Source organism: Papio anubis, chromosome 9 (assembly GCF_008728515.1).
Source record: "Papio anubis isolate 15944 chromosome 9, Panubis1.0, whole genome shotgun sequence".
Taxonomy (NCBI): Eukaryota; Metazoa; Chordata; class Mammalia; order Primates; family Cercopithecidae; genus Papio; species Papio anubis.
In genome coordinates, this window is record NC_044984.1 from 22,398,305 (window position 1) to 22,412,678 (window position 14,374).

The 14,374-nt window shown below is 35.3% G+C and overlaps 1 protein-coding gene across 23 annotated transcripts in view; it reads right to left on the bottom strand.

The window, feature by feature from the left end:
- The window catches only part of SOX5 (SRY-box transcription factor 5), a 1,038,891-nt gene that overhangs the window by 10,337 nt on the left and 1,014,180 nt on the right, over positions 1–14,374 (bottom strand). For all 23 annotated transcript variants that reach the window (XM_009180371.4, XM_021923251.2, XM_021923253.2 and 20 more), the window contains 2 exons: positions 5,902–6,010; positions 2,699–2,872 (listed from right to left, as the gene is read on the bottom strand). In XM_009180371.4, coding sequence (XP_009178635.1) covers positions 2,699–2,872; positions 5,902–6,010 — 283 coding nt within the window. The remainder of the gene's footprint in view (positions 1–2,698; positions 2,873–5,901; positions 6,011–14,374) is intronic.

A 14,374-nucleotide genomic window follows, 5' to 3' on the forward strand; every position in this document is an offset into this window, starting at 1 on the left:
TGAGAGTGAAGAGTTTGGGCTGAGCAACATTGTCATCTCCATGGGGTCTGTAGTGAATTTGCACATTTTACTCCAACTACTGTATATCTAATCAGAAAAAGATGTCCCTCATCCCCTGATCTAGCGCCAAGCAGTAAAAGGTGATTCCTTATGTTAACAATTTCAGCAGAATGGCTTATTAAAACCAGATTTTAGGGTATTATAAAATGCTTAGAAGCCCTTTAAAATGTCAACCAGGATCCCCAGAGACTACGTAAAATGTCAACCCAGCTCAAGCGCCTGTTTTAAGCAGAATGAATTAGCGGCATGCTGTCGGAGGCTGTTATCCAAAACAATCAGCAAAGAGGAAAACATCAAGCTTTCTTTGTACTTTTGTATGAAATGGGTCATTTAGAATGATCTTGTGGATATTTGAAGATCACTTATTTATTTAAAGCTGTGACTAAATATTGAGGCCCACAACACCTCAATGTTTTATTTGTTCCTAAATATAAACGCTACATCTTTAAAGAATACATTTTCATCAGAAAGACTGAAATTAGACAGTATTCTCTTTCATGTTTTCTATTCTAATATAATCATATGGTCATTCTAATACTCTTTCCCTCACATCAGAAGGGAATTCTCTTAGCCAGTCATTTCTTTCCCATAGAGGCTTTTGCTGCATTTCCTAAAATATCATTTCCTATCATCAAAACTGATATTTCTCTTACAGTCAAGATAGTTTTAATTAATAATTATCACGTTTTTGGTATTCAGACACATGAATTGAGTAATATAAAGAGAGTTTTGAAATCTTAGTATTCAACTAGTTTTTTATTCTGACAATTTTGGATTTCTAATTTGGGAATAACTGATATATTAAAACGTGAAATATGCTTACATAAAGTATTCTTTTCTAGGGGTTTTCCAAATGAAACTGGTATGTTGTTTTTTAAAGATGGGAAATTTCATATGGAAGGTAGAATATAGTCACAAAAGGGAAAAATAGATCAGAGCTGGAAGAGATGTAAAAAATGTGTATTTCCTCTTGATCAGTTCAAGTTTTTGATTATGCAGGATATATATTTTTACACACAGATTTTCATATTTTCTACGTATACTACTGAAAGCTTTGCATGTTCATGTCTTTTTAGATAACATTTAGGTGAAAAATGAGACACAATTTTAAGTGGCTAATGGTTTCTATTTCGATCCCATTACAAATGGACCTTGTGGACTAGGTGGCATCTATTACTTTTGTTGAGAATATGGGATCATAAAAACATGCAGCCAGGCGCATTACGCCTGTAATCCCAGCACTTTGGGAGGCCGAGGAGGGCGGATCACCTGAGGTCAGAAGTTTCAGACCAGCCTGGCCAAAATGGTGAAACCCTTTCTCTGCTAAAATATAAGTTAGTCAGGTATGGTTGGCCCGTGCCTGTCATCCCAGCTACTCAGGAGGCTGAGGCAGAAGAATTGCTTGAACCCAGGAGGCGGGGGTTGCAGTGAGCTGAGATCACACCACTGCACTCCAGCCTGGGTGACAGAGCAAGATTCCCATCTCCAAAACAAAACAAAACAAAAAACCTCATGCATATGTTAGCCATTTATAGATGATCAGTAATGAACCAAAAGTGATATTATCTTTATAAACTCCGTGCAATTCCAAGTGCCTTATGAATTTTAATAAAACTTTAATAATTTTGACAAATTTTGTTACTTATTTGTTAAAGCCAACGTTTTCTGATAAAATGGTTCTATTCTATTTTTGTCACTTAACTCTTAGAAGTCACACAGTGAGTAATCAAAATTTTCTTATGTTGTCCCGTATCTGGCCATCAGGCTACTTGAAGATGAAGATGATGAAGACAAAGGCAGTGATGAAGTTAGGGACAATGACAATGATAATGATGTCAGATAAGGCACGAAAGCAATGGAATCTTCTCTTTCCCCCGCCGTCCCTCCGGGACCTGAATTGGTCTATAATAGGTATCTTTATAATCAGCACCCTTTCTCCCCAACCATTTTTTCTGTGTGCTTCAGTGTCTATGTGGGTAGAGTAAATGTGTACTTTGTTTTCTGTTAAATTGAATGTTGCGATGGCAGAAAAGTATTTAGTATTACTAAAAGTACCTTTAGTACTTAAGGTTACTAAAAGTATAAATGTAAAAATGTACACTCTACATCTTCTTGTGTTCTAAGAATCTAAAACTGATTTTCAATTATAGCACTGGAACAAACATCTTCCCCACCTCCACCCTCACCCCCACAACATGATGAATTCTGCAAACAAAACTCCTTATCCTTCTGTTACAGAGGATGATGAGAGAGGAAGGAGGCCTTAAGATTAACAATAACTTGTCTCTAGTATGCAAGGAAATGAGTACAAATGATTAGTAGCAATATCTAGTGGCTCACGTGAAAGCAACTTTTTTCTCAGCCTTAGTAAAAATATTTCTAGATTTCTGAAGAAGATAAAGCATTAAAATAATTAGTATGAAGACAAACTGCTAAATGAGGTGTAGAAATATGGTATATTTCTCAATGGACATAGAATGCTTCATCACCAGAAGAAGCCTCAATGATGATGTTTATTTTCTGGATAAGCAGATAACATGACCTGCATGGCCTCCAAATCCAGGATCCTTCCACAGCTCCAGAAAACACAACAGTACCTTTATTCCATATGTCACTGAGTTCTTAATGTTTTTCTTACCCAATATCTTGCTGATGTTGGAGTTGTGCATGTCAGGAAAGGCTTGAAGGATCTTTCTCCGTTCATCTTTAGCCCACACCATGAAGGCGTTCATTGGACGCTTTATGTGCGGTTCATTGCTGCCACGCCCTCTGGATTCCCTATAAATTCTTGACTCTGAAACTCCAGCACTTCCTGAAAACAGGAAATAACACTTAGTGTTAAAACTTCTGGCAACTCTTTTCCTCGCATTCCTATTTTTTAGTCTATTAAGATATCTGAAACAAAAAGTACTTCTGATAATGGTACTTCCAGTTCTTAAGACAGATGCTTGTTTATGAAGTTTCTGTGATAAGCCTTGTGGTGGCAAATGTCGTATTTGTATTTTTAACCCGTTTCTAATCTGTTTTCTCTTTCTTTCAATGGACTGTTTCACCATTTACTTTCAACAGCTCAAAATAAACTCTGATATGTGATTTTTGATGCCATTCAGAAAGAGGATAGATTAAATCAATAGGCATACCAGTAGTGTGGAAATATTAAATAGGTAAAGAAGCACAAATCAATTTGGCAGAATGGATGATTATAGGGGAGGATATACCTTTGCTACTTAAAGACTGTCTGAACATATAATACCTTATGTTCTCTTTCTCTCTCCAAGGTTACAAAAATAAAAACACTGACCAATTTTTGAGATTAAAAATAATATATATATTTCCCTGTAATATAATTGGCTTTTCTTTGAAATTCTATGCTGACAAATGCATGACATATGCTGATATAGCAATGACAGGTCTGCTCCCAAAAATATATGTAAAAATGGTATGGAAAAGAACAAATGAACAATTAACATTACTCTAGTTTCTTAAGGAGTCTACAGTCACATGTTTAAGATGAGAAAAATAAAAATTTCCTTTGAATCTTCCCCCTAATATTTAAAGTTATCCAAAGAGTCCCATGGACAGTTACATTTCAATCAGTAAGATTCACAGATGATAAAACACAATTCAAGAGTTAACAACAATATCTTTGGAAGCTGTATTCACTCCTCTAACCTATGTGGCTCCTTAGAATGGCTTCAGCAGATTAAGTAGCTTCTAAGATACTTGAGTTCAGGCAAAGAGAAAATAAGGAGAACCAGTAGAACTCTGACAGTAGGTTTTCACTGGTTATTATCACAAAATAAATAGATGTATTTTGATACTATCTAAAAATTTAAAAATACTTTGGGGATTTGTAGAGACTGTATTCTCAACAAAAGCACTGCTTTTCTTTTCTTGCTTTGTAGTCATTCCTCATCTTTTCTTTTTTTTAAATTTGAAGACACAAGAATCAAACAAAATTGCCCAAACTTAAGGACCTCTATAGCAGCACATTCAAAGCATAGCATACCTGTTGGTGAAGTTTCTCAATATTTCTCATTAATAACATGCTCTTTGGTTTAATGAAAAGTGGAAAATATTTCACAAACAAGCATGATTGAATTTAGCCAGTGACAGCAACAAAAACTTTGATGTTTTAATGCTGATTACTGTGGGTATATTTTATCATGCTAATACAACTTAAAATTTATGAAATGTGTTATTACCAGTAATTGTCTTTTATTGACAAAGTAAGTGCAAATATATGGCAACATCTTCCTAAAATGGGTTTGTAACTAGCAAATGATCATTTGCACATCTGCCTTTTCTTGTTCTTACACCTTACAGCAACATAAGCAATAAAATGAACATTATGTGTCTTCATCAAATCTAAACAAGCTCTTTAAATGTACATAGACTTGGTTTATCTCAGCTAAGTGAAGCAGAAAATAGAAGAAAATATTTGCAACATTAGACCCAGGAAAATGCAAATTGAATCCAACTAAATAAAAATCAGCTTTGATAGAATTATGTGTTTCAACGTTCAGGTTTGTTTAGTCCCTCGACTAGTATAGACCTGGTTTTAAAAGTAGAATTGGCTCAAGGCACAGAGTAGAGAGCTGTGTATATTGGAGGATTCAAGGGGGCCCCCTCTCAAAATATGCATCTCACTGGTTTGCCCTTGTGCACTCTTCTGTCTATGCAGGGAAATTCCCTGTAGTAGTACCAAAGTTGAGGTCGGTACCACCAAAGGAATGCTTAACATGCATGGATGCCACCTGACAGTAGAGACAGGCTCCCAGCCAGGATATTGTATAAGAAGAACAGCACTTCTTCTTTTTCCCTCTTTGCTATGCTCTTAAAAATCAGAGTATCGATTTAATTTGTTGTCACTGTGGATGTTTAGAATATTCAGAGATGATACAGAAAACAGAAGTCTGGAGGCTTAGGAGAGGGGAGCATAAGGTTGTGCAGCTGAATTCTAGCTAGGTTAGAGAGAGTGGGCAGGACACTTGACTATGCAGTATATAGCACTCGGGAGAAGGGTTCCAAAATGGAAGAAACTATCCTGGAAATGTCCTCTGAGCCATGTATTCTGGTCAGGGCTTGACAAATGGAAACCTAAAAATGAGCCAATAGAAACAAATTTCTGAAAAAGTTCATTTTGGGTACAAGAAATAGGGAAGCGAGGCCACGTGCAGTAGCTCACGCCTATAATACTAGCACTTTTGGAGGCTGAGGTGGGAGGATCACTCAAGCCCAGGACTTTGAGACGAGCCTGGACAACATAGTGAGTCCTTGTCTCTTAAAAAAAAAAATTGCTGGGCATGTTGGCATGCTCCTATAGTCCCAGCTACTTGGGAGGCTGAGGTGGGAGGATCACTTGAGCCTGGGAAGCTAAGGCTGCAGTGAGCTGGGACCGCACCACTACACTCCAGCATGGGCTACAAAGCAGGACTCTGTCAAAAAAAAAAAAAAAAAAGACAAAGAAGGAAAGAAATAGGGAAGCGAGGAGAGGAATGGGGAAGATGATGATCAAGAGAATTTGCTTTAGAATCCTGCCATCTTGATTTAAATTCCTGCCTCTGGCACTTAGAGTCCTGTGACGTGGGGAAAATGCTTCAAAACTCCTGAGGCTCAGACTCTTTCTCTGCAATGGGCCTGACTAGGAATTAAATGAGATGATTTATGCAAAGCACTCAGCAGAGTGCTTGGCACATGGGAACTGCTCAGTATATGTGACCTCTTAAGGTAATGATCAGGTATGAGGTGGCTGTCTAGTCTATTTTTTAGCAGTTTTAATTGGCACTAAATAGACACTTTCTCACATTATTAGAATATATATGAACAATTTTCACAAACCATCAGAATCTCCACTCAGATTGAAATCCATCATTGCATGGCTAAATTTTCCTTCTTCATTCTGTTTAACTGCCAGTTGCTGAGTCAGACTCTCCAGTGTTGTTTTTTCCTTTAAAAAAATTATAATGAGAGATCAGTCTAGGAATTATAATCATTTGAAGACTTTCTTTTTCTTGGGCCATATATAATACATTAGCTCCTGGAAAGGATGCAGTGTTGATTTCTTCACCTTTTTACGTTCAGCACATTCACCTGAAGTCATTAAGAGAATGATCAGCAGGATTTTTGAAGGAGCTCTGATTCTCATAGACCCCTATAAAGTCTTGGCATTTGGGTTTGGTATGCCTAAAGGATATATGCCGGGATCCTTGGAGACAACCTTCCCAAATTACAAAATGTGCATAGGAATTTCATGGAAGCAACCTGTTTTACATTTGGAATGTCTGCTTTATTTTTGGCCAGACAGTAGAAGTACAGGAGTGGCATGAAGCCCAGAGAAAGTCTTCCAATAGTCAGGTGACCAAATAATAGAAACATAATTCACAGTAGTGCCCTCTGGTTGCCATCTTCCCAAATGCCATCTGTATTCCTCATGCAAGGGTAATGAAGACGTTTAAATATTCATTGCTAATTGCTTGTCAAGTCTCTGTACATCCAATGTGAGTGCCTGCTACTTGGACCACAATTTGATTTGGATTGCTAAGCCAAAATATTGAGTTGGCGAATTATTTGAGATACAAATATACCAAAATTAGATCTACAGAGACATCAAGTTGTTTAAGCATGCAGTGCACGATTCACATTCATGGAGAACATGGCATTACAAAATAAATTATTTTCAAGAAAAATATAATGCTTAATCTAAACCATATGAGACATTAAACTACTGTCAAATTAAGAAACTGGGTGACTTTAGGAACAGAAAAAGCATATAATGAACGGCTGACAACTTTCTCTTGAACTCTCCAGCATTGCTCTCAGGATGATGTAGTAGCAAAACAGTTTTAAGAAAAGCATCCATTGGATCTCATCACATTGTCTCAAGTTTCTTTATAATTATTCACCTCATTTTCTGAGGAACATAGTCATGAATCATACTAGTGAACAACATACACTGCAGAACTGCTATTGACACAATAAAATGTTCACAGAAAGTAATCAATGATTTAAGATAATTGTATTACAGGTAAAGGGCCCAACTAATGTTCCCACCAAGAACTAATAAGATATTGAAATTCTTCACACAGTACACACTTTATCTCAATGAAGTCTCTGACAATGTGACAATTGTGCATACTAGATTAAAAAGTCTCTTAAGCCAGTGGCCTTGGAACTCCTGTACTCTATTCATCAAAGTATGTACATTATTTAATAGAAAACTATTTTTAAATTGTCAATCAGTATAAAATACAGTAGAGAAACTGGGACAAAATAGTTCATATTAACTTTAGTTCTATAGAATTAAATAGTATTAAAGTTGAAATAAGTTACGCATTTAACACTGTAGAATCTGACTCGATTTGTTTTGTGTGTGAAGTTGTTGTTTTCAGCTGCTTTATATGTTTTGGATGTCTTTTGCTGAGAGAGTCGGCTGTATATATTCAGCTGAGCTCAGGAGCATCAAGGACACCAGCTTAACAGACTTTCTTTACAGTAAATGTAGCTGTTAAAACAAAAGACAGTTACATTTGAAAACACACACACACACACGCGCGCACACACACACACACACACACACACATTCTATCAACATGGTCTGATAGTCCTCGGGTCAATGAAGACTTTACTGTACTCTCTTTGAGGAATGTACTGGGCTTGGATCACCTCTTAGCTTTTGATTTAACAGTATAGGGCAATAATACTACACATTTTCTAGAGAGTTTTCCATTCTGAAGAAAAGTCTTTCAAGACGAAAAAGCAAAATGAACTCAATCAAAGTAGAAAAAGTATGACACGTTAAGCGACTTCCAAGGTTCTGAGTTCAGCTCTACAGATGCCATGCTGTCTTACCAAGAGACTAAAATTAACAAATATGAGCAGGAAAGTCACACTCAGTTTTTACAATAAGTAACCTATAATTAGCCACCACTAATGCGCCTAATATTAATAAAATGATTAGCTACTCAAAAGTAAAACTTACTATGCTTCTCAAGAGGATGTCAGTGGCACATAGTGGGAGTCAACACAGCAAGCTATACTTTCTCGTAATAGTGTAGTAATTTATACTATTTATATAAATTTAAGTTTTCTTGTGTAGTAATTTAAGCTAACAGACATGTGAACAGGCAAAAGGAAAGGTGACTGCAGGAGTTGGAGAACATGAGGTATGCCTTTAATTAAAGCAGATTATAACGGCATGTAAATCAAAATGATAACGTTGCCACATTTTTTAAAAAAGTGTGGACAATACATTCAGAAGACAAAGAAACTGATGTGAGGAGGAGATAATAACAACTTAAGTAAAAAATAATTATCCTATAATTCCATATGAAAACTGATCCTATAAAGTTGATACATAGTACTTACGTATAAAAGTAGATATAAATTCATATGTGGTTAGGTGTCTAGGTAATATATTGAACCACCAAAAGAATGAATTGGATTTAAGAATAGTTCCCAAAAGTTTAAATTCAACTGAATGGCATATAGGAGGGGAAAGAATCAGCTAAATGCTATAAAGCAGAAGTGCTGATACACTAGAAAAATCTCTCCTACTTTATCCTTTTAATCCCACCTGTCTCTGGCCATCCCCTCTCTGAAGGGTTCACCTATGCACTATCATGTATAAAGCTCAACCATTTGAGATTCTGTTCTGTGGGTTAAATATTTCCTTTTCTAAAAGTGTCTGTTCATAAGAGCAAATACTACTGGAAAAGGTAATATTTTGATTCTCAAAGTTCTTATAAATAAAATAATCTTTTCTAAATAGAGGCAACTGGAACAAAACAAGGACAGTAGATTTCAGGTAAGCAGAGGGTTAAGAGGGAAGATGTTGAAAATGGGAAACACCCAAGAAACTGATTTTGGGAAAACAAATATATGTTGATGGGCACAAGTGACCATTTTTTACCCATCTTATAATCTGATAAAAATCATGACTCTGATAAAAATCATGTTAGTCAAGAGTTTGTGCAGAAAAATAGCATCCCCTTCCCCGATTTAAAGATCAGTATTCTGGAACACAAATCCAGCCCAGCACTTAGAAATGCTGATATGAAAATGACAAGAGTCATTGGTCTTTTCTCCTTTACCTTCTTTTTATTAGAGAGAAAGCAAAAAAAAAAGAAGAAAAGTAAATACATTTAAAGGAATACTCTCCAAAATTCTAAATGCCCTGAATGATGTCAGAATAGAGGGCAAAAGTAGATTAATTACAACAAAGTAGTCAACATGTTAAAGTCCCGGGGTATGGGCCAAATAAGATGACCTGCATGCTTTCTCTCTTGAATAAAAACTAGCAATGGGATAACAACTAGATTCCTTTGGAAAGATGAGTCTTATCTACCTAATCACGTCTTTACAACTCTGCAGGTTTGCTGAGATCAAGGAGAAACATTAGGTTAAGTCTGTTTAAAAACAGACTTGAAAAAATCTTCTGATTTTATGTTGACTTGAAAAAAGATCCAAGTGAATTGTATCTCATCAACAGAAGAAAGTTGTAGACCACATGGTTTCCTGGGTGCAAATGAATAACTCCAAAATCTGACATACAGAAAACTATTATTAATGTACTAATATTCACTTGGGGGACTTGGTAGCTGGTCTTGTGATCTGTGACTTATCCACAGACTTGCATAATGGAAAACAGCATGTGTACTCTTTGCACATAATCCCAGGCTATGGTGGGAATCAAAAAGGACAGCCAAGAAACAGCTAAAGAGATATGGACACTTTGTTGATTGGAAGTGGTCAGTATCAATTCATACTTCTAAGCCAAAAACCATTCTAAATGACGAAAGGCCACAGGGATTCATGGGAAGAGGACGTTTTTGAGGTTAGAAAATAATGAGTTTTGGCATCAGGAATATCACATTTTAACCAAACTCTCTGCCATATATATTAGCCATATTGCTTTAGACAAATTAATTATCCTCCTTGAGTTCCAGAATCCTAGTTTGTAAAATGATAGTTAAACATGCTAGATTCTCATTACTTTGAAAAGTTTAAGATAGATATATTTTTAATATTATTTTTAAAATGTCAATGGGGAAAATTGAGAAGACAGGGAATCTAACATGTAATAATTATAAAAATAGTTAAATTTGAATGTTAAGTAGTCTGTTATGATGATAAACTCTATTCTGTATGACCAAATATGCATTAAAAAAGGGAATTTTAGTAACAACTCTAAATATTGTCAAAAGTTCTCCCTCTTTTTCCTACCATTTACCACAATATATTTGATCATTGTTTATTATTTCAATTTCATACTCAGGCATGATGAGTTACAGTTCCAGACTGTAAGTCTAGTACATATTTTAACTGAAAAAATTTCCCTACTCCATTATTTCAACTTAAAAAACATCAAAAACAACTGAGAATTCACTATTTTTGCAAAGTTTCTAATAGGCATCCTATGTTGATATTTCACGGAGCAGTCAAAACAAAGGAACACACAAACTGTACTTTAGAGGTAGATATTTCCTTAGTTACCTAATCCTAAATTAAACAGTGCATGAGTAGATAAGTCTTCTATTACTCCCTGAAACTGGGATTCAGCTAAGTGATGAGCTTTGGTCTCTACCAGACAAACATACACAAAGAGATGGGCTGTGGATCAGCTATCATAATGCACATCCCTGAAATAAAGCTCACAAAGCTATAAAACTCAAAAAGCACATGCATGAAATGACAGAATAGAGTGTGACTGTCAAATGTTGACTCAGTAACAGTTAAACCCCTTCTGGCTGCACTTCTTTATGGTCTCCTACTATATTAATGACACGGGAAGAAAGAAGAAACAAAAAAAGGTTTTTAACCCTCTAATTATGTGAACCTCACAGACCACCAAAGAAGATGAAAGATTATTTATAATGTCATAATGATTTATCAGTTGGAGATTCTTTTCATCAGCTTAAGTATAAAGAAATAATTCACATGTCTACTCTTTAACCTCCCGGTTTCACTCTTGCTTATTAATATCTCAATTTTTAAGAAAATACCATCTATCCACATAATATAACACTGAAAATGGGAGAAAAGGCTTTCTTGTAAGTTATGTATAAATGACATATAAACTATGTATGTGTGCACACAAATACACACTTTCCTCTAACTCTAACAACAGTACATGTTGAAGAGATCTGTCACTAATTTTACCTCTATTGAGTGTGAATTTATCCATTAGAATATCCATAGAACCTTTGGTATTCTGGAATTTAATAATCCTTGAAGAGAAGAGAATTTTTCTATTCATTTTCTCCATCGAGAATTATAGCGAGATATGAACTAAGGGGATGGAAAGGTCCATATACATCCTCTGGTCTAGTCATCCACAAAATCCACCTGATTTAATTCTGATTTTTTTCCCTTTCTGAATTCCCTCATGAATTAAAACCCATAATTTTGTTCCACAATCTAATTTCCTTTTGTAAAATTTGGTAGCTAGCTTCATGAAAAGTTGCTTGTATAATTCTGACTCAACTTCTTAGCAGGTTAATTTCATCAGGCAATCTGATCATGTGAAATGTATCAGCAGATCAAGATAAGCAGTACTACAAATTCAAAGATGGTTCAGAAACACACAGTGTAGAAATTTGAGAGTTTTGATCTAGGTGAATAACTTTTCAAGATCTTAAAATGACTTGATAATACTGATGAATCCTTATTAATGATTTTCAAAGAATGATTTTAAAATGGGAGGAATATTTCAAAACTGATGACAAATATCTAATTTTGATTTTTATGAAGAAAGAAAGAAATTTGAAGAAATATGACTTTAGCACCTAATGTATACTCCAGAAAAGATGGGGTTACCTATATAAGATTAGTTCAGAGCTCTTGGTAGAGGCTGTGGTAATGACAGGAAGTTGGTATGGATTCACTAAAATAATGTTATAATGGCCTCATTTTCTTTTTAAATAGGTGTTGGAATGCAGACCAGGGAAACTCAATGACAATAATTGTTTGGACTTAACTCAGTTTAACTCAGTTTTTGAGCATCCTCCTATCTATTAAACCTTGTTGTCATAATGAAGAAATTACACAGGATACTGAAAAAAAGGGTTTGAGTAGAATAGGAAGAAAAAATCAACAATCATTGTCTTTAAATATCTTAAGAACCTCCACGCTTAAAAAGAATAAACAGCTATTGTTTGTGAAATAGAGGTAGAGTTTGTCCATATGTAGCTAGGAGATAGAACACTGATCAAAGACTGTAAGTTATCAGGTGAAAGATAATGAACTACTGAAGGAAGAGAGATCTAATAGAGCTGTCTATCCATTGAACGGTCTGTCTCCAGATGGAAGAAATTTCCACCTTCCTAGAGATTTTCAAGTGGTGGACATATGACTACCTGCGTAGCATATTACAGATACTGAAGAGGCAATTCAAGGTTGAATGATAGGCCCTTTTCATTTTCTTTCAAACCTTCAATTCTATGATTTTATGTCCTACTTGACTGAACTCAATATAACAAAACTGTTTTGACATATATCTCACAGAAAACAGGCTTTGATTCTTTTTAAACATGGAGATGTGCAAGGTATTTAAAGACAACTACTGCTGATATTTTCTTTACACTCCACTGAAGTCTCTTTTTCAGGTTCTTGTGTAATTTGTCATATTTTTATACGTTCTCTATTCATAAAAGATAAATTTTCTCAAAAGTCATTAACAAGTTTCAACACTTAAAGCTATGGTTTTGTAATCAATAATTCCACAATTCTTTTCTTAAATTCAAGGAAGACATTTCAAATTATGAAAAAAACAAAAATCTGATTGCTTTTCGGACATATTTTGTGAAGAGACTATCCAACAGTAATTAGACTTACAAATTCAGGTACCTTGTTAAAGACACACTTAAACATCCCCATTCAACATTACGAATTCAGTCCTTAAAAGAGAAAACCACTGCCACAGGGAGGAAAAAATCCCTATGGCCTGGATGTGTAATGTACAGAAAAGTTACTCAAAAGAATGTATAGGAAACAAAGAATTCACCAAGAACTTTACACAAGAATACTATCACAGTAAAATACGGGCCCTTGCTTCTTTGTCATGATGGTGCTTATGGTGTGTATATGTGGAAGAAGGGAGGCAGGAGGGGAAAAAACAAAACCTGGGATTTTAAATGTCTTTATATATGGTCAGGCTACAGCCAAACTAAAGAAAAGGTTGTGTTGTTCTTCCAAACCGTGGCAGACAGACATATTATACATACTGAGTCAAATCAGAAGGGTTAATGTGAGAAAATCAAGAGGCCAAGTAAGAAAAATAATAGAATTTGCAACCTACACAGGATGTCCAGTTGGTGGGAGGGCCACACAAATGTAAACACAAAAGTGGAATGTTATCTGATGATAATTATTCTATAAACAATGGGTAACTCAGTTACTGAGCTACAGAAACATATAGGATTACTTTTTTCAAATTTTCTTTTTCATGGAATAAAAGCTATAAAACTGTCAGCATTCTTACAAATGTAGCCTCAGTAGCCAGTAGTTACTTCAGTTAAATAAATATAATCAGACCATTTTAAAGAGTCATGACTTGGTTCAGAAATGCTGGGTCTGACAATAGAAACAGACATACCAGGGTTATAGTTCTTTTTTCAACTATCCATGGTAGTTTTAAATACAGAGAGAGAAAAATATATATTAGAATAGATATTTTAAATCTCTTTTTAATGAACAGCTGAAACGTCATCACTTGTTTTATCAGAGCTGCTAGGAGAAACAAAGTAACTAGGATTGAGTATATTGTTTTTGCTTTCTTGGCTTATTCTCCAGTGATGGGGTTTGGTGCACAGTGAAGACAGGAAGAAGGAAGGAAGTTACGTAAAAACAGGAAAAATGAAGATTTGGAAACCAGATGTACAGATTGTGGAGATGGTGATTGCTTAAATGAAATATTTTTGATCAAGTCTCAAAAATGTGCTGAGGACTACCCATGACCAATGCTGGGGCACAAGCGAATTGAACAGGAAGTTGGTTACTTTCTGGATTTCCCTCTCCATATTCCATTAGAAAAGAGACTGGGCTTTGAGCTGTAAGAGTTCAGTTGAAAGACTGATCTACCCCTTGAATTCCTCTAGTCTTCTCAAATCTCAAGTTTAAAAAGATGTTTTAATCAAAGAATACTGTTCTACTTACACTACAGAGTGAGACCAAAATATGATGGGAAAGCCCTGAGAAAATGTTAAGGTACAAAATAAATATCAATAGCTGTTATACTCCTATGACACAGGCATAAGCAAGTCTTTTTTATTTGTAAAAGAGGAGAGATGTGATTGGAAAGATTCAATGAGACCCT